Source organism: Trichomycterus rosablanca, chromosome 15, assembly GCF_030014385.1.
Source record: "Trichomycterus rosablanca isolate fTriRos1 chromosome 15, fTriRos1.hap1, whole genome shotgun sequence".
Classification (NCBI taxonomy): Eukaryota; Metazoa; Chordata; class Actinopteri; order Siluriformes; family Trichomycteridae; genus Trichomycterus; species Trichomycterus rosablanca.
The window spans coordinates 29,037,071-29,057,027 of record NC_086002.1 but is presented as its reverse complement, the minus strand read 5'-3'; the positions used below and the strand labels follow the sequence as shown (position 1 = coordinate 29,057,027).

Here is a 19,957-nt window from a genome sequence, read left to right as displayed (position 1 = left end):
TTCCTCCTCTTTTGTATATGGTACACTTACCTATTTTGTCAAGACTGTAGAGCATTTGTCTTCAATGCTCTGCCCTGTAGTATAGACTAATGTCTTATGTGTAAAATGTGATAAAAACATGGATCTGTTGTTTATTTCTTGTTTATTAAATTCTATGTTCTCTGTATTTGCTATAGTTTACAGAGTGGATTGAATGGGGAACCCAAAGCAGCTTTAATTCTTACTTTACCTGAGAAAGCATGATGGAAGAACAGAATCATAAAACAAACACACTTCATTTCTGAAATGAGAAAAAGTAAAACAATACATCAGTTTACTTATCCAGACCTTTTGAACTGAATTTGTATGAATTTACATTTGGTGTGATCTGTACAGGCAATAATACTCTTTCTGCTTAAGAGAGCTGCTCTTGGTTTACTTTCCAACAAACTCTTGTTCAGTTCAATTGCTACCCTGATTCAATCCAGCAAAAATTTGTTGATTATTGTCTCCTGAGCTGTCTCACCTGTTGACGTCTGCTACAACTGCATAAATGCTAATGAGACAGAATAAGTATACTCCATGATTAGGAGGAACACATTAATACATTATTCACTGTTCCACACATCAAAATGTCTTTCTTCTCTGATTTTTGATATAGTCAATACCTTTGCTATGTATTTATTTATTTTAATGTAGTAATTTGGGAACATAACACTTAAAGAAGCTGCCAAATAAAAGTGAGCCGAGCCAAAAGAACCGGCTCTCTAAAAGGAGCCGAAATTCCCATCACTATTTCCCATGTATTTATGTGCCCCAGACGTTTTCTGTTTTTTGCTGTATGTCATGGGACCGTTAGCCAATAAGGGGAGGGGCTCGGACATAAACAAGCAAAAGAGAGATTGGGAGAGGAGGCATGGTGGCCGGGTTTGTGAACTTTTCCCACTTTTGGAATATACTTTTTTAGTAGCTTTTTCACGCATGCAAGTGTGCACACATGTCACTTAGTTATTTTTTGTGGCTTTTTGGAATTGCGTAGTCGAACAAAAATGAAATGGAGCGTCATGTTGGGAGTGTCAATGGACCCACGCCATCACTCGGGCTGAAAGGTGGTGAGCTACCCAAGTTACGGAGGAGCCGTCGAGTCCCGGTTTGGTTTTAAATGTCTCTTGCTCTTACCGTCTCTCCCTGGAACGGCTATATTCTGATCATGTGGGAGTGATGTACACATTAGTGATGGGAATTTCGGCTCCTTTTAGAGAGCCGGTTCTTTTGACTCGGCTCACTAAAAAGAGCCGGCTCTTTCGGCTCCCAAGTGGGTCCTTAGATTTTTTTGTTGCCTAAATTAATTTATTACCAAATTACATGTAAAATGAATTACTAATGTAAAAAAAACATTGTATTAAATGTTTATTATTTAAATTTCTTTATTTATATACTCAACATGGAACAGAGTGCTCCAACAATAAATTATAAAATACAAAAACAAAGACCCATCTCAATTAGACAAAAAGATCTGATTGTGTATATTATTTGTACGTTTGCATCTAGAGTGGGACGGCACGGTGGCTAATGGTTGGCACTGTCGCCTCACGGCAAGAAGGTCCTGGGTTCGATCCCCAGGTGAAGAGCCCGGGTCCTTTCTGTGTGGAGTTTGCATATCTTTCCCATGTCCATGTGGGTTTCCTCCGGGTGCTCTGGTTTCCTCCCACAGTCCAAAGACATGCAAGTGAGGTGAATGTTCCTGTCATGAATGTAACCAAAGTGTAAAACATGACGTTAAATCCTAATAAACAAAACAAAATAAACAAGCATCTAGAGTGAAACAACACAACAACAAAGCATTACTCACACTCAACAAAAAGAAAATCCAGGTGAAAGCATCCAGGTGACGGTATTTGTAAGTATTTAGTGAAGATTAGCATTCAGAAAAACCAAGCAGCTCATCTTTGATGGGTTGATCCTGTTTCTCTTTTCTGTTATGATCTGCCCTGTTAAAAAAGATTCTCTCTGAGGGGACAGATACACAGTCTGTGTGCCATCACATGTATAAGATGTGGGTAGACTGAACACTTGGTCTCCCAGTGAACACTTGGTTCAGTGGGTCTGAACTTCTCTGTAAAAGGGGCTTCACGTGTCCAAACTTTACTATGTCTCCTCTCACTCATTTTCCTCACCTTTCCAGCGTGTAATGTCTGGCTGTGTAAAGCGCTGAGTTCTCTCTCTCTCTCTCTCTCTCTCTCTTTCTCCCTCCTGTTCGTGTGCACGCTGTCTCTGTGTGTGTGTGTGTGTGTGTGTGTGTAACCCCTCCCCTCCTGCTCAGTGTAAACACACAAATGCAACCACGTATCTTGACCAATCACGTGCGGTTTTGTCAGAAAAAAAATGGAAAAAAACGAATCGGCTCCCAATCAGGAGCCGGATCCCGTCGTTCACTTTAAAGAGCCGGCTCTTAGAGCTGGATCGTTCGCGACCGACCCATCACTAGTACACATTAAAATCAAGTAAATTGATTTTTTTTAAATGTCCACACCTCTGTAAATGGGTTTGAATAATAATATTAATGATAATAATAATAATAGTAAGTAGTAATATTCATATAAAATAATATTTTTCAGACATCAAAAGGTCTTATAAATAAATGTAAACAATGAAAATGTAACAAACCTATCAGCAGAAGTTGAGTGAAGTCAGCAGATAACTCTAGTAGTGGTAAGTTAGTAACATCTGATCTGCATTACAGTTAAAACTCAGGAGCTCACATTTAAACAGCAGCTTTGTGACGTCACAGTACGGTGTTCTATAAAGCGGGGAGTAAGAGGGGGTGAAGGATCAATTGTGTTGAGACCCCCCGCAGCGTTCACTGTGTTTTCTTTCACTCTCTTAAAACTATATTTATTATATTAAATATGAAGCGTTTATGTGGAATCTCTCTGCAGGACTGAGGGAGGTGAACTTGCGCCCCTGCTGTACAGGTCACTCATTCATGTGGAGAGAAAAGAGGCATGCACACAGAGCGGAGGAGGAGAAGGAAAAATAATTACTGTACCACAGGGCCGGAGTGGGCCCCTTTTTCAGCCCGGTAGTTTCATGCCCAAACCCGGCCCACTTTTTCCATGGAGGAGGAATTAGAATAAATGAAACAGCAGAATAAAACAAACTTATTGGGTATAAGTTCAGGTATATGTTGGTAAGTTAACAGAAAACACTTCACTTAAACATGTTTAATTCAAATTTAAATCAGATAAAGATTTAAAAGGTAAAAAATGTGATAAAGATGAAAACGTATTTACATTTGTACAGGAGCAATAAGACAATTTTCAGCATTCTAAATATCTGGGTACTGGGTATCATTTAGAATCTATCCATTACATCTGTTCTGTGTGCAACTTGTTACATAAAATAGGTTTTTTTAGTTAATTTTTATCCTCTCTACCTGTCTCTGTAGTCCTGGCCTCTCCTGCTGCTCTGAGGCAAAAAAAAAAAAAAATTTCATTAAGGGTTAGCCTATTTTGCTGAATAACATAACATGCTTGAAGTTTTTTTTCTTTCTTTTTTTTTTTTAACAATTTAGCCTATATTATGATGGTGTAAAATTGATAGTGATTTAGGTTTTTTGTCTCCATTTGTTAAAATAAAATAGGCTATCGTGCTGACATCTTTCTGAATGTCTGAACAATTTAACATATATCATGTATATTCTCTACATTATATTTTACATTACAGATAACCATCTTAGTTTAAATAAGATGTAGGGGCTGCGCTTGATGAATGAATGCAAGAACAAGATTAGATAAGGGACAGATAAGTGTCAAAATTATTTTTCCCATTCAACCGGCCCAAACTCGAGATTGACATGAGCCGGCCCATCGGGAATCCTCCCGAATCTCCCGATTAGCCACTCCGGGCCTGCTGTACCAGGCAACTTTTTAAAGTAAAACTTAGTGTTTAAAACACAATTTTAATTCATCGTTAGACACAAAGGTCCGAAGTAAAAACCCAGCTGCGTTATACTTCAAATTAATTGCAATAAGTAACATGTTAATTTTGACAGCACTAATATAAACAAATGTGGACTTCCAAATTCAGAAATATATATCCACATATGAATATAACCTAAACATAAAAAACTTTGGCATTTTGGCACCTACAGAGAGAAAGAGTTAACTCAAGTATCTGACCATCACATATAAGTGCAGAGAGGAAAGAGGAGAGGAAGTAGCAGCACTTATAAATAGCTATCAGCGACACATCTCTTGTTCTGTTCTTGTTCTGTTTAATACATTTGCACTTCGAACACAGAAACTGGTCGTCTTCTCATGATGGTAGGAAATAATTGATGTTATTAAGTGTGCTGTATCTGATTAAAATATTTTAACAATTTTTACTTCTTCACACTTTTTAAAATTTATATATACACTCATTTTAAACTTTATATATAGAGACAACAAAACCCACCCATTTACAGGAAAGACATGATTGGTCACTTTTACTGATAACTGAACCACTATTGCTCAACCCTTTCGACACACATTTAATAAGCAGGAATGAGAGATTTATTTGGCTAAGTGTTGACTGTCAAATAACTGAACATATTTCAGGCTTGAAGGCCCTAAAGGCTCCACTCTGACACTTACTGTAATATTATGCATTACTGTACCCACACTGTAGGACTTGTATATTCAGATAAAGGTAGTATCATAGTATATTACAGTTTCTAGAGATTCTACACGATGTTTTTTACTGCACCCATACTGTAGGACCTGTAGTGAACACTCCCTTAGTTTTTCAACACAGACAAACCCAGCATTTATGTTTAAGTAGTTTTAACTAAAATTAACATAAAAATTTGTTTTTTTTTTTACATTTGTCTGATTGTTGTTTGTTCCTGTTTATTGCAGAGTCAGTTTGTGCAATTTTACTTTTATTTTTGAGTGTTTATTGGGTGACAAACTCACACATTTACTGTAGGGAGTGAGAAACTCACACATTTACTGTAATGTCTCTAATACATGAGCACTTCTTATTACCATAAATGACCTTTCTGTTTGGTTATTAAATAATGCTCCGATGATGCTTTAATTCATAAAATACGGATTGTTATGTGTTATAGTGAAATATAGAAACCTGTATGAATGGATTTATTCATCCTAATAATAAATAAATACATAAATGGGTTTAAAACGTGGTTATATGACAGTAATTTTCACACAACTCTCTGGACATCAAATCCAGTTTGTAAACATATTGTTTATCCTCAAGACAACTTCTTGAGCCCAGTTAGATATCTATTTGCCGAAGGTTAGTAGATTGTTATTGACATTTATTCACATTTATTTTAGTGTATAAATAATAGAGCTGGTCGTTCCTGAATCACCCAGGTTAATTATTCGAATCTTACATTTTCGGCATTTAGCAGATGCTTTTTTTATCCAAAGCGACTTACAGTACTGTGACAGTATACAGTCTGAGCAATTGAGGGTTAAGGGTCTTGCTCAAGGGCCCAACAGTGGCAACCTGGCAGTGGTGGGGCTTGAACCTGCAACCAGAGGCGATTTAACCTGCCTGTGGGCCCAGGGGCTACGGCTGCTTGTGGGCCCCCACGTATAGTTTTCATAATCAGTACACAACACAACACAGTTCAGTGGCGTAACTAGGAGCTCATGGGCCCCAGTGCAAAAAATAATTATATATATAGTAACGTTATATATAATCTAGTAACGTTAAGCAAGTTACAAAGATTCCCAAAATCCCTTGCTGTGCACTCACTGTGTATTGTGATTACATGTATTTTGATATTTCATTGTCTTTTAGTTATTTTTATATTTTACTTTACAAAAATATTGTCATGTTTTTACTTTCACTATCGCTGCACTTTACCGTTAGCATTAGCCACATGCTACTGTAGAGGGTCGGCTCACCTAGCCGCTCTCCGGTGGGGATGCTACAGGTCTTTTGCTGTGCGGTGGTGGAGGTGTGGGAATAAAAGCACACGACAGGGTGGAGTCACTTTAACTGTTTAGTCAGGACTTCAATGAGCACTTTATTATTTACAACACTTTATACCGCCTAGTTCCAGAACCCGAACTCTCTGCTGGGACCATAAAGCGAGTCTAACTAAACTAACTGCAGAACGTCCGAACGCACATATATATAAACCTGGTGCTGCATTCTGATTGGCTGAGCTGAATGTCACTCACATACTAGCTCTAACGTTCACGTCGCTTAACTGAAACCACCAAATCAAGCTTCCCCCCATTCTTATTAACCGAAATAACAAAATAAATAAAAAATAAAACAGCCAATCGGGGCCCTCAATTATTCGGGGCCCCTGGGCTGAAGCCCAGGTAAGCCCGTGCATTAAAGCGCCCCTGCCTGCAACCCTTCGGTTTCTAGTCTAATACCTTAGCCGCTAGGCTACAACAGCCCTACTAAGCTTCGTACTGAATCGGGAATCAAGAATCCGAGGTCTTAATTAATCCGATCCATTGAGTCCGGCTGCTGCTAAGTACACGAGGCGAGTGAGCAGACTCACAGGAAAAGCAGAGGACTCAGATAATTTGGCTGAACCAACTTCACTCCAGTCCGTGAATCTAAGTAATAAGTTAAATATTCCAATAAACAAGCAGTTAAACACACTGGTGTTTGATATGTGGCTGATTATTATTATCAGTAGTCAAGGTATAGGTTAGTAATGCATCATATTTGTTAGGTCCTGTGGCGTCAGGGGAATGCACCATCTCTCCCTGACGCCACAGGCCTTACAGAGCCACAAACGAGCTGGCTGTAAATACCCGGCCAGCTCGTTAGGTGCGAACACGCTGCAGCTGTGCCTCCCCTTATTTAAGGGCAAGGCACAAAGCTGCAGGCGTCGCACCTTCTGTTTTCACTGGCTGTTTGTTTTTTCTTTCTTTGAGTTCGTTTGGCACTGCGGTGCCCTTTTATGTTCCTTTATTTTCGTTTGGGCTGCACGCACCAGCCAATTTACTTTACTTAGTTTTCTCGGTATCCTCCAGGCACCGTATGGTGGTTGGAGGTGTAGGGTCTGAAGGCCCGAGGTAACTATGTTTAGGTCTTTTTGTTTCTGGTGCAATCCTGTTTTGCCCACGCACTACGGTGCCGTTTTATTTTTTATTTTGACTCCGTGTTAGGCCGCCGCCGTCGTGCCGCAGCTGCCGAGCCCCCGCCGCCAAGCCGCCGCCAAGCCGCCGCCAAGCCGCCGCCAAGCCGCCGCCGCCGTGCCGCCGCTGCTGGTCGCCGCCACAGTGCCACCACCAGGCCGCCGCCGCAGAGCCGCCGCTGCCGTGCCGCCGCGACCCCCTCCCAGCAGGAAACGCTGGTGACAGCGTCGCATCTCCCCGGTCTGGAGCGCTACTTCTAACGGCCACTTCCCAGCCACACTGGCTGGTGACAGCGCCATGAACTTTCCATTTATCAAACAGTTCGCACTCGGTAATGGCACGGTGCTCTCCAGCACTTTGCTGGCGACCGTGCCAAACCTGGTTGCCATATTGCCGGTGTCCCCCTTCCTCTCCGTCCTTTAGCGTGAGGTGTTCCACCTCGCGAACCCACTCTTTGCCTCTTCAGTGCCGGGAGTGAGCCTGCCATTAGCGCTGCTGTGGCAGGCTGCACTGTTAGACATTTCAAAGGGTTTTTACAGTAACTTACTGGCAACACTGTCAAATTTACAGTACCATAACTGTATTTTATTTTACAGTAACTTAATGTTACTGTAATTGCATTTTACAGTAACACCACAGTAACAACTTAGGTTAACTGTACAATACTGTAATTAATTGTTAAATTTAATTTAAATTTTTTTAAAAATCAGTAAATTGTGCTTATTTGACTTATAACTTACACACTACTGCTATTTAATCCACACAGACAATTATTGCAACATATCAAATTCTTTATTTAAATCACTGCAAATGCTTAAAGCACTTTCAACAAAAACATGTACAAGTACAGAATTTCCTTAAAAACATTCTTACTTTAATCCATGCAACTTTCAAAATACATTTTAAACAACACATTTAAAAGAACACAATGTGCATTAACATAACATGTACAAAATTCATGTTAATTCATATTACAGAAAAACACTTTTACTGTTAAATAATTCAGTATTGAATGCATAGTACAACAATGAACAATGAATGTAGGTGAACTTACATTAGAAATAACACAAGAGCTTCAGAAATGCAGGGTTACAGAAACACAGTAGTTTTGGTATAAAACATACCCGACTTAACTTATAAAACATACCCGACTTAACATGAAATGAAGCGTGTTCCTATAGGTTCAGATAGCAAACGTAGTGAGGTAAACCACTTCTCAACCTGGAACCTGCCTAGTTCTTTTCCATTAACAATCCATTCAGCATTGTTCACCTGTAATCACAGAAAGATCATCTTTAACAGTTCTATGCAATTCAATACAGAATCCTCAAAATAAATCTAATCTTTCTGAACATTACAATGTTTTGTAAGGATCCTGTGGCGACTGTTAAACGATGTCACAGTTTACAGCGTCGCAGGAGATTAGCTACTATGCTAGCGCTGTCGTGTCGTAAATTTCACCTAACCTGACTAACGTAGCTTTTAAACATGAAACTCACAGTCATTTGTAAAATGGAACGTTTACTTGTTTTACTTGGAAAAAAGTTGCCCACAAGTAATGCTAACGCTCCTATAGTGCACAACAGACCCGATAACCGTGACTATTTTTAATTTATTGTCGTAACTGTCGTAGACTCTTTACCTTTATTTTTTGCTGGTTCCCAGTTTTGGTGTAAAAAATCCTCTTCAAGGGTCTCAGCACCCCTGCTGCTCCACTGCGGCTCCATCCATCATAGCCGAACTGTTTCTGTGTGCGCACCTCTCCTGAACTCCTTCCCGCAAAACTTGAGATAATGTGCTGGTTCCGTATATTCCGAAGCTGAACCGTTAGGCAAACAATGTCAGTTCAAAACTCTCACAGCTGAAAATTAGGTTGAATCTTGTCAATAAAATCGTTTGGCGCCAAAGGTAATTACAGTAATTTACCTCAATGTCAAAAATACAGTAAATCTCTGTATTCAGTATTTGGCATCAGGCAAAATTGTCATGATGCAGTGGAAAATACTGTTATGTACTGTAAAAACTATTTACAGTATTTTACTGTGTGGTATGTGGTTAATAACTGTAGAAATTACAGAAATGTCTAACAGTGTGCTACAGCTCCTGGTCTGGAGACAAGAGACCTGGGTTCGCGCCTCGCGCTTCCCCTCTCTTTTTCTTTGTGTTTCTTTTTGTTCTCTTTATTTGTTTTATTGTGTATTATGTTTATTATTTGTTAAATAAAAGCATTTTTTTTTGTTAAGTCCTCTGCATCCTTGGGTCCTTTGTCCCCCTCATAACAATATTTTCTTGTAAGCAAAACATCAAAATTAGGGCTGCACGATATTGGAAAAAACTGACATTGCGATAATTTTTTTTCCTGCGATTATACTGCGATATTTAAAAAATGCAGGAATTTTCACCACATTATTAATAATATTAATGATGCATGTATCTTACTCTAAATAAAAGGCTCATCTGTGAAAAAGGGTGGTGCCTACAAGGGTTTTGACAAGCAAGAGATTGACAAGCTACATCTTTGTACTCGGTTGAAACTGAGCATTAAACTAAGAAAGCTTCAATATCACATGAGGCAATTAACAGGATTGACAAAATTGGTCATTTAAAATTTTATTTCACAATCAAAACCTATTCAAGTAGTAAACATTATTTAAAAAAAACTATACAAACAAAAGAGCAGCTATACACCTGTTCCAAATCCGAGATTTCTTAGTTACTTAGATGCCTTAGTCACTAAGCACAATGCTAAGGCAGAACGAGTGAGACTCGAAAGCGTCCTTAGTGATGAAGACAATCCCAGAATTCTCTCAAATGTAAATAAATAATTATTGATTTTTAACGAGTGTTTTTCTTTGCAAGTTTGGGCTTGTCTGCAAATGTAACAGTTTTCTGTACACGAATCGAGATGTTATATTGACATGTTAGCACCGTCCCACCTCATTCCATTGGTTTTAATGGCAAGATGCTAAATGCTAAACGCGAAACCCGATGGAATCGGGCGCGTTCCAATAACCTGCCTTCTAAGTCATTGACTTATTAGGATCCTCTTGTTTTGGTGCCACTGTGGCTGCCTGACTGGCTCAAGTTACCATGGCAATTTGTTGTTGACCATAACCCTCGAACCCTAGACCCATTAATATACCCATCTGATTGGTAGGTGAGTCCACCCCTCTCTACCCCACTATCACTATACCCCATAGTCACTATACCCCATGATCAAGATTCCACTAAGAAAAAAGTGTCAACTTCTCACTGACAAGAGAAGTGTGAGGTGCCAAGAGAGTGCATGGTAGACAAGTGATATTTGGCATTTTCATGCAGTAAATCAATCGCAATCAAGATGTCAGTACATAAGTGACTCAGACTAACCCGAGTCCATAAAATGAAGCGAATTTACCACCACTAATAAATAACACTGTGTTTTTATGTACAGGCCGTGGTGATGATACCCAGAATTACACGTCCTGTTTCTCTGCTGTTACTCATCAGCATGTTCGGTAAGCCACAGATCTTTAAAAGGTTTATTTCTGTTCATTTATAAAATACATTTCCTAGAGAGGTTTAAGTCTTTTTTTTATCAATATTGACCCTGATATGATATGTACACTGTGCAAACTCACCCTGTTAACCCTTAAACATCAAGCTTGAGAATTAAAGCAGGCTTTTTTGATGCAGAAGAACTGAACATGAATGATCTATGTCTGTGTTGTGTTGTGTTGCAGGAATCACTGATGCTCAGGATGGATGGGGTGTGACTTACACTCTAAAATCTATCAGTGCTGAAAAGGGATCTACAGTGATCATGGACTGCACTTACACATACCCACCTGGTTACAAAGTTCAAACAGTTTTCTGGAGTAAAGAGCTGCATGGAGATGGTATAGAGCCTCCTGATCTGGCTTCAGACCCGGAGTACAGAGGTAGAGTTCAGTACATCGGAGACAAAAATAATAAATGCACTCTCAAACTGACTGATGTTACAGAAAAAGACCAAAGGAAATATTACTTCAGATTTATAACTGATAAACCAGGAGGAAAGTATCAAGGTATAGATGGAGTTCATCTTCACGTTACAGGTGAGACATCAGATAAATAACTCACTGTACTACATTCACTGGTGATCATGATTCATCCATCAGTGCCAAAACATTCCTAGACATTTTTAAATTCTCTGTGCTAAATCTTATTATATTATATGTCTTAGTCATTAAATATGCTTCTTATATAGTGTAAATACTACTAAAATGAGAACAAGGTGGTAAAACATGCTAGCACACCAGTGCTGATATTAGTTTAGGTTCTGCAGTGGATGATTTATGCAGCGTTTCTTACTGATTTAGTACAATCTGAGCATGACCGATCCATTTATGTGTGTTGCAGGAGTCGTTGATGCTCAGTGGGTATGGGGTGTGACTTACACTCAGAAATCTATTTGTGCTCTTAAGGGATCTACAGTGATCATGGACTGCACTTACACATACCCACCTGGTTACACAGTTCAAACAGTTTTCTGGAGTAAAGAGCGGCTTGGAGAAGGTATAGAGCCTCCTGATCTGGCTTCAGACCCGGAGTACAGAGGTAGAGTTCAGTACATCGGAGACAAAAATAATAAATGCACTCTCAAACTGACTGATGTTACAGAAAAAGACCAAACAATGTATTACTTCAGATTTTTAACTGATAAACCTGAAGGAAAATATGAAAATACAGATGGAGTTCAGCTTCACGTTACAGGTGAGACATCAGATAAATAACTCACTGTACTACATTCACTGGTAATCACGATTCATCCGGCATTGGCAGGACACAATTACAATCGCCTAAATACAGGAGTAGCTGGAAAAGACAAGCAGTCTAGACAATTCTGAAGTCAGTGGTTAAGGTACTGGACTAATAATTAGAAGGTTGCTGGTTTACCCCTAACTTACTTTGTCTTCTAGTATGACATTGTGTATGAGAATTTAAAATGTGAGAATAGAGGAAATGAAGAGGGGGCAAATACTTTTTCACAGTACTGTAGTTAAACAGCAGATAGGTTTGATAATTAAATGTGTAAAATCATTCACTGCATGTTCTCCTCACGTTCTCAGATCTTCAGGTGGGGGGTCCAGAGGAAGTAGAAGAAGGAACTGCAGTAAATCTCACATGTGAAACAACCTGCAGACTGACTGATAATCCAACATTCACCTGGTACAGAAATCAACAACAACTACAAACCACAACCACCTACTACCACTCCTACTACACCGATCTTCATCTGTGGCCAGTCAAGATAGAGGATGGAGGTCGTTATTACTGTGCTGTTAGAGATCATCGCTCCTCTGCTGTGACTCTTAATGTAGGATGTAAGTACAGATTCATTCATTCATCCTCATAAACGCACCAACACTGAAGCTTCTTACTAAAGGATTTTACTGACCTGTGAGTGCTGGAGAAACTGCCCCCTCAGACACTCAATGTAATCACCAAGACAATTTAGCTTTAAAACACAAGCACAGCCTGGTGTGCTTTTCAATTCAGTCACATTAAAGGTTCTACAGTAACACTAGGCCCCAATCTGAGCCAATTCAAAGAAAGATGCTAAAAGCTGTTGAAATATTTCAGTAGGGAAAAAGTAACAAAGCCAGACTGATTGTATGTAAGACTCCATTATTAATCCATCATTAACCCCATCGCTGAACAAGAATTCTTTCTGTAAGTTTTTCATCGTCAACATATCCCTTGCTGATGAATAAGGTACCTTTTGATAGCTTAAAATCTCTACTTTTAAGCAACATAAACATTAAGCTTATTTTGTTTATAAGTTCTCCTTAAAACACAAAAGAATTGCAGGTCTGATAAATTCTAACAGAATTACAATGTTAACATTTTGTATTATTATAAGAGTGTACTTGTATTAATACTGACAATATTTATACCAAACAAATCAGCACAATCTCACGATCACATTTCAGACAGTTTTACAGCCAAAAACACACTAATGTTTAAAATAATTACATTATAAAGTATAAATAAATAATCGTACACATTTTGTCTGCAGTATAATCTGGTTTTTTTGGGGGTTGGAAAGCTTTGGAGAAATTTGGATTCAAATGAGGCCTCCTTTTACTCTTACTGTAATAACTCCAAATCAGAATTAGTTAGAAGCTAAAAATTTTGGATGGTGATAGTAAACAACATTTGCCACAGGAATAAAGTGTTGGTAATGGCATTGCAGACCTACATTCCTACTTACACTCACTGAAACTTACATTTTGTTGGGGGTTTTATCATCATTTGAGCATGGTAAAATATCATCATGGCATTCAGGTGGAAAATGCACAAAAATAGGCTGGACTAATATGTAATATTATGTTTCTAGAATTAGTTGAACCAAGTCTAAAGATCTGCCTAATTCATTTTAACATAGCTCTTCTTTCATTCTTTCTTTCAGATCCTCCAAAAAACATCTCAGTGTCCGTCAGTCCTTCAGGTGAAATAATGGAGGGCAGTTCAGTAAATCTGACCTGCAGCGCTGTTTCTAACCCCCCTGTGGAGAACTACACCTGGTATAAAGAACAAACCTATAAAGGAAGTGGAGAAACCCTCACTGTTAGGAACATCAGCTCTGAGGATGGTGGAGAGTACAAGTGCATGACCAGCTATAAGAACCAGTTTAAATACTCTGGTCCTGTAGCTGTAAAGGTTTTGTGTAAGTGGTCGACTGAGCATGTGCAGGAAATTTCACCACCTCATCCTTAACCTATTTATATTTAATACTTTTACAATTTGATCGTTTCAGATCCTCCAAAAAACGTCTCAGCGTCCATCAGTCCTTCAGGTGAAATAATGGAGGGAAGTTCAGTAACTCTGACCTGCAGCAGTGATGCTAAACCAGCCGCCTCGTATCAGTGGTATAAAGGAACGAGCTACAAAGAAACAGGAGAAACATTTACAATCCACAAGATCAGATCTGATGAGAGTGGAGAATATAAATGTCTGGCCAGGAATGAACACAGAGATCAGTACTCCACTGCTGTAAATATTGATGTTCACTGTAAGTTACTGATGATGCTCCATTATAAACTTTATTCACTTCTATACATTTAAGTTTTTTCTCCTTTAAAATCTCATTATTTAAAGATCAAATGAGAGAACATTTATGTCTGAATTACAGTTTGTTTTACCTCTAGATCCTCCGAGGAGCATCTCGGTGTCTGTCGAACTTTCAGGTGAAATAACGGAGGGCAGTTCGGTGACTCTGACCTGCAGCGCTGTTTCTAACCCCCCTGTGGAGAACTACACCTGGTATAAAGAACAAACCTATAAAGGAAGTGGAGAAACCCTCACTGTAAGGAACATCAGCTCTGAGGATGGTGGAGAGTACAAGTGCAAGTGCAGCTATAAGAACCAGTTTAAATACTCTGGTCCTGTAGCTGTAAAGGTTTTGTGTAAGTGGTCGACTGAGCATGTGCAGGAAATTTCACCACCTCATCCTTAACCTATTTATATTTAATACTTTTACAATTTGATCGTTTCAGATCCTCCTAAAAGAGTCTCGGTGTCGGTCAGTTCCTCTGCTGAACCTGATCAGAGCGGTTTAGTGAATCTGACCTGCAGTGCTGATGCTGACCCCCCTGTGGAGAGCTACGTCTGGTATAAAGAAGGTGGAAGCTCAGCTGTAGGATCTGGACAGAGTTACGGTGCTCGGCCGGGTGAATCCTACTACTGCCTGGCTCAGAATAAACTCGGGGAGCAGACGGCGGCGGCGCTGTTCATTACCATGAACGGTGGTACGTGTGATCACGCTGCTGTTCGTGTTAAAGGCGTGTTAAGATTTAATGGTGTTTTATAAGAGTGTTTTTGATTCTTCTGTAGGATATTCCATGACTGTCTGTATCGCTGTAGGAGTTGGATTGTGTTTAGTGGCAGCTGGTTTTGTTGGGTTTTTCTGCTGGAGGTAAAAAAAAAGCCTGGTGTTTGTAATTTTTGTGAGATTTTAAATATATTTATATATTTTGTTTTACTGTGAGAGCAGAAGGAAGATGCAGATGAGACAGAAGGATCAACGTGATCATAAGGTGATTGTATAGAACTACAGATAACAAAAGTTTGTGGACACGCCAATGATACCGAGTTTGTGTCATTCATTCATTCACTGTCTGATTAACCTGAATACTTTTGATCATAGAGTGTCTATAATATAATAATAGCTTCAAGACTCGAACTGCTTGTGTCCTTCGTTCAGGATGCTGATGCTGATGCTGAGACGTACGCAGCTCTCGATCCATCGTCCAGGTCCTCCAACGATGAATACGGCACTCTGATAGTAAGTGTCTCTATAAAAGTCACAATTAAAACAATCTTAATGATCTCATAAAAATTGTTCTTCATTTTCTTCAGACCGCTCACTCCAGTCCTCCTGATGATACGTACGCGACTCTGGATCCCGAGTACGAAACTCTAACAGTAAGTACTTTTATTTCAAGCCACTGAACAAGCCGTCCTCCTCAAGAACCTCCAATAAAACAGATTTCAACTTTACATGTTTTAAAGATGGTGAGAAACCAGAACTGATGGTGGATGTCGACACGTGATCCGATGACTTGATTGAGTATGAAATGAAGAGGATGGTTCAGGGAACAACGGTTCTAAACAACAATTATTATTATTATTAATTATTATTATTATTATTATTATTATTATTATTATTATTATTAATTGTTATTATTTTATTATTATCAATGGTAATATTATTATTTATTTGTATTATTATTGGTATCATTACTTTTTATTATTAAAATTGATATTATTATTATTATTTTTATGCTATTATTATATTACTATTACAAATTATTATTATAATTTATATTATTTTATTGTATTGTATTTCTTATTGTTTTTTGTTGTTAGTGTTATTGCTTTTTTATTATTATTGTTATTATTATTATAATTACAATTAATATTAATATTATTATTGTTATTATTTTTATTATTATTACTATTATGATTGTTGTTATTATTATTATTACTATTATTATTATTGTTATTATTAATAATATTATTAGTATTAGTATTATTATTATTACAATACCCATTTCTTCATACAGCGGTAGACTGTGTTAAATGAAAATGATTTTCCGAAGCCCTCCCGACCCCATGAGGCTATATTTATCACAACAGCATAATGCTTGATGGTTAACTATGTTAATAAATAATGCTAATCATGTTGCTATTAACACCATGAATAATGCTAACGATAATGCTAACACACGAAATGTAATGTTGAAATGTTTTAATAATAATAAACAGGCTGTTGGGAAGCTGGATGTTTTTAACTACATTGCTCAGTCATTTACAGCCAGGTGGAAACCACACAAAGAAGTGGAGAATCGAACCCAGACCCTTTTTGCTGTGAGGCGATAGTGCTAGGAAGCATCTGTTTGTCAAGGTGCTGTATGAGCTCCGCTTTGGTTCCGTTTCAGTAGGTTATTCATGTTTGCTTTGTGCGTCTGTGGGTGCAGTGACGAACTGCGTTGACGGTTGAGGGTTTTCCAAAGTGTTCTGAACCCAGGCATTCATATTCATATACTAAATGTTTACTGTATTTCTCCAAATGATTGATTTTAGTAGATATTATTGAGTGATATGATTGATTACATTTACTGTATACAGTGGGGGAAATAAGTATTTGATCCCCTGCTGATTTTGTAAGTTTACCCCCTTACAAAGACTTGAACAGTCTAAAATTTTTATGGAAGGTTTATTTTAACAGACAGAGACAGAATATCAACAAAAAATCCAGAAAAAAAACATTAAATAAAAGTTATGAATTAATTTGTATTTAATTAAGGGAAATAAGTATTTGATCCCCTACCAACCAGCAAGAATTCTGACCCCCACAGACCGGTTATGTGCACAAAAGGCTCACAAATTAGTCCTGTCCCTGTATAAAAGACTCCTGTAACAGAATCAGTTTCTTCCGTTCAAATCTCTCGACCACCATGGGCAAGACCAAAGAGCTATCAAAGGACGTCAGGGACAAGATTGTAGACCTGCACAAGGCTGGAATGGGCTACAAGACCATCAGCAAGAAGTTTGGTGAGAAAGAGACCACTGTTGGTGCGATAATTCGAAAATGGAAGAAATACAAGATCACAGTCAATCGCCCTCGCTCTGGAGCTCCATGCAAGATCTCACCTGGTGGGGTAAGAATGATTCTGAGAAAGGTGAGGTCAGTCCAGAATTACACGGGAGGAGCTTGTCAATGATCTCAAGGGAGCTGGGAGCACAGTCACCAAGAAAACCATTAGTAACACACTTTGCCGTAATGGATTAAGATCCTGCAGTGCCCGCAAAGTCCCTCTGCTCAAGAAGGCTCATGTACAGGCCCGTCTGAAGTTTGCCAATGAACACCTGAATGATTCAGAGAAAGCTTGGGAGAATGTGATATGGTCAGATGAGACCAAAATTTAGCTCTTTGGCATCAACTCCACTCGCCGTGTTTGGAGGCAGAGAAATGCCCAGTGGGGATGGTGTTCTTGGGGTCATATCCAGCATTTCTCTGCTCCCAGCTCCCTTGAGATCATTGACAAGCTCCTCCCATGTAATTCTGGGCTGACCTCACCTTTCTCAGAATCATTCTTACCCCACCAGGTGAGATCTTGCATGGAGCTCCAGAGCGAGGGTGATTGACTGTGATCTTGTATTTCTTCCATTTTCGAATTATCGCACCAACAGTGGTCTCTTTTTCACCAAGCATCTTGCTGATGGTCTTGTAGCCCATTCCAGCCTTGTGCAGGTCTACAATCTTGTCCCTGACGTCCTTTGATAGCTCTTTGGTCTTGCCCATGGTGGTGGAGAGATTTGAACGGAAGAAACTGATTCTGTGACAGGTGTCTTTTATACAGGGACAGGACTAATTTGTGTGCCTTTTGTGCACATAACCGGTCTGTGGGGTTCAGAATTCTTGCTGGTTGGTAGGGGATCAAATACTTATTTCCCTTAATTAAATACAAATTAATTTATAACTTTTATTTAATGTTTTTTTTCTGGATTTGTTGTTGATATTCTGTCTCTCTCTGTTAAAATAAACCTTCCATAAAAATTATAGACTGTTCAAGTCTTTGTAAGGGGGTAAACTTACAAAATCAGCAGGGGATCAAATACTTATTTCCCCCACTGTATATGTTTTTGCAGTCGTGTTGGGAGGATCGTTGTTGTTGCGCAAATCGATGAACTTCGCTCTTGAGGGGCGTGGAACTTTTGATTCATGTTCCTTTCAAGGCGCTTTGACCAAAGCAAGACGAGGAAGGATGAACGTTGCCAAATCTGCGTGGGAAATAAAGAACTTAAAAACTCTGAGCAGCTTCTTCTTTTCTTATTTACTGACCGACCGACCGCCGTGACTCGCCGAATTGAGGTAAGACCCGCCTCTTATATATAATATATAATTTATAACATTAATTCTTAAATAAAGACGTAGTTTTGCTTTTAGAAACTAGATCAGCCATAACAATATGACCACCTCCTTGTTTCTACACTCAGCTTCACTTACCATATAGGAGCACTTTGTAGTTCTACAATTACTGACTGTAGTCCATCTGTTTCTCTTTTACCCTGTTCTTCAATGGTCAGGACCCCACAGAGCAGGTGGATGATTCTCAGCACTGCAGTGACACTGACATGGTGGTGGTGTGTTAGTGTGTGTTGTGCTGGTATGAGTGGAGTTTATAAACACCTCACTGTCACTGCTGGACTGAGAATAGTCCACCAACCAAAAACATCCACCCAACAGCGCCCCGTGGACAGCGTCCTGTGACCACTGATGAAGGTCTAGAAGATGACCGACTCAAACAGCAGCAATAGATGAGCTATCATCTCTGACTTTACATCTACAAGGTGGACCAACTAGGTAGGAGTGGACAGTGAGTGAACACCAGCACAACACACTCTAACACACCACCACCATGTCAGTGTCACTGTAGTGCTGAGAATGATCCACCTGCTCTGTTGGGGTCCTGTGGGGGTCCTGACCATTGAAGTACAGCATGAAAGGGGCTAACAAAGCATGTAGAGAAACAGATGGACTACAGTCAGTAATTGTAGAACTACAATGTGCTTCTATATGGTAAGTGGAGCCGAGTGTAGAAACAAGGAGGTGGATTTATGGGAGAAATGAAGCTACACCCACCATATAGATGCACCTCTTGTGTTTAGTGATCCGATCCCACTGGCCATATACACTATATTGGCAAAAGTATTGGGACACCTGACCATGAGCTTGTTGGACATTCCAAATACATTTGAAACCACTAAATATTGCAACATCATTTTCTCTTAACATTAAGGTGTACAGGCTGCACCGTAGACTAAAAATGGTCCTTCCAGTTCCTCTGCTGTTCCTGATCACGATTTTAGGTGAGTCGAACGCCCTACATTATCAAATCCAGTCACAATTGTACGGAATTGTCTTTCCACTATATAGGGGACTGTTGGGGTCATTTAGGATAGTTTACAAACGTCCTCCATTGGGTCCTGAATTGTGGACCCACAGACGCGGGTGTGTGCCTTTCTGAACCGCTTATATAACAGGTTAACAGTTCCACAGTGACCCTGGGATGCTCCCACTTTTATCCACCTAATTATGTGCAAGTAATTTTTTTGGACCACAAAGCCGATGACTTACGGCATGATGCCCTCTGACCTGGCTAAAGACTCGAATCCAGTACCTCGGAGACACAATGCACGACTGCTCCATGATGCTGAGGGGCATGGTGGAGCAGGACGAGAGGGAATACTTCTTCGTTATTGTACTGACGTCTGAAGAGGTGCATTATGAGGGTGGAGTTTATCTTTCTGTAACAAGTAAGATCTGA

The 19,957-nt window shown here is 39.2% G+C and overlaps 1 protein-coding gene across 1 annotated transcript; it reads left to right on the top strand.

Moving 5' to 3' along the window:
• The first annotated feature begins 10,590 nt into the window (after positions 1 to 10,590).
• Positions 10,591 to 19,957, top strand: LOC134328472 (B-cell receptor CD22-like). Its single transcript, XM_063009564.1, has 13 exons — positions 10,591 to 10,597; positions 10,823 to 11,020; positions 11,481 to 11,834; positions 12,191 to 12,385; positions 13,534 to 13,791; positions 13,882 to 14,136; positions 14,273 to 14,530; positions 14,621 to 14,872; positions 14,958 to 15,039; positions 15,118 to 15,160; positions 15,328 to 15,408; positions 15,483 to 15,548; positions 19,796 to 19,957. The coding sequence occupies exons 1-13, from the start codon at positions 10,591 to 10,593 to the stop codon at positions 19,955 to 19,957; spliced, it is 2,211 nt and encodes a 736-aa protein (XP_062865634.1).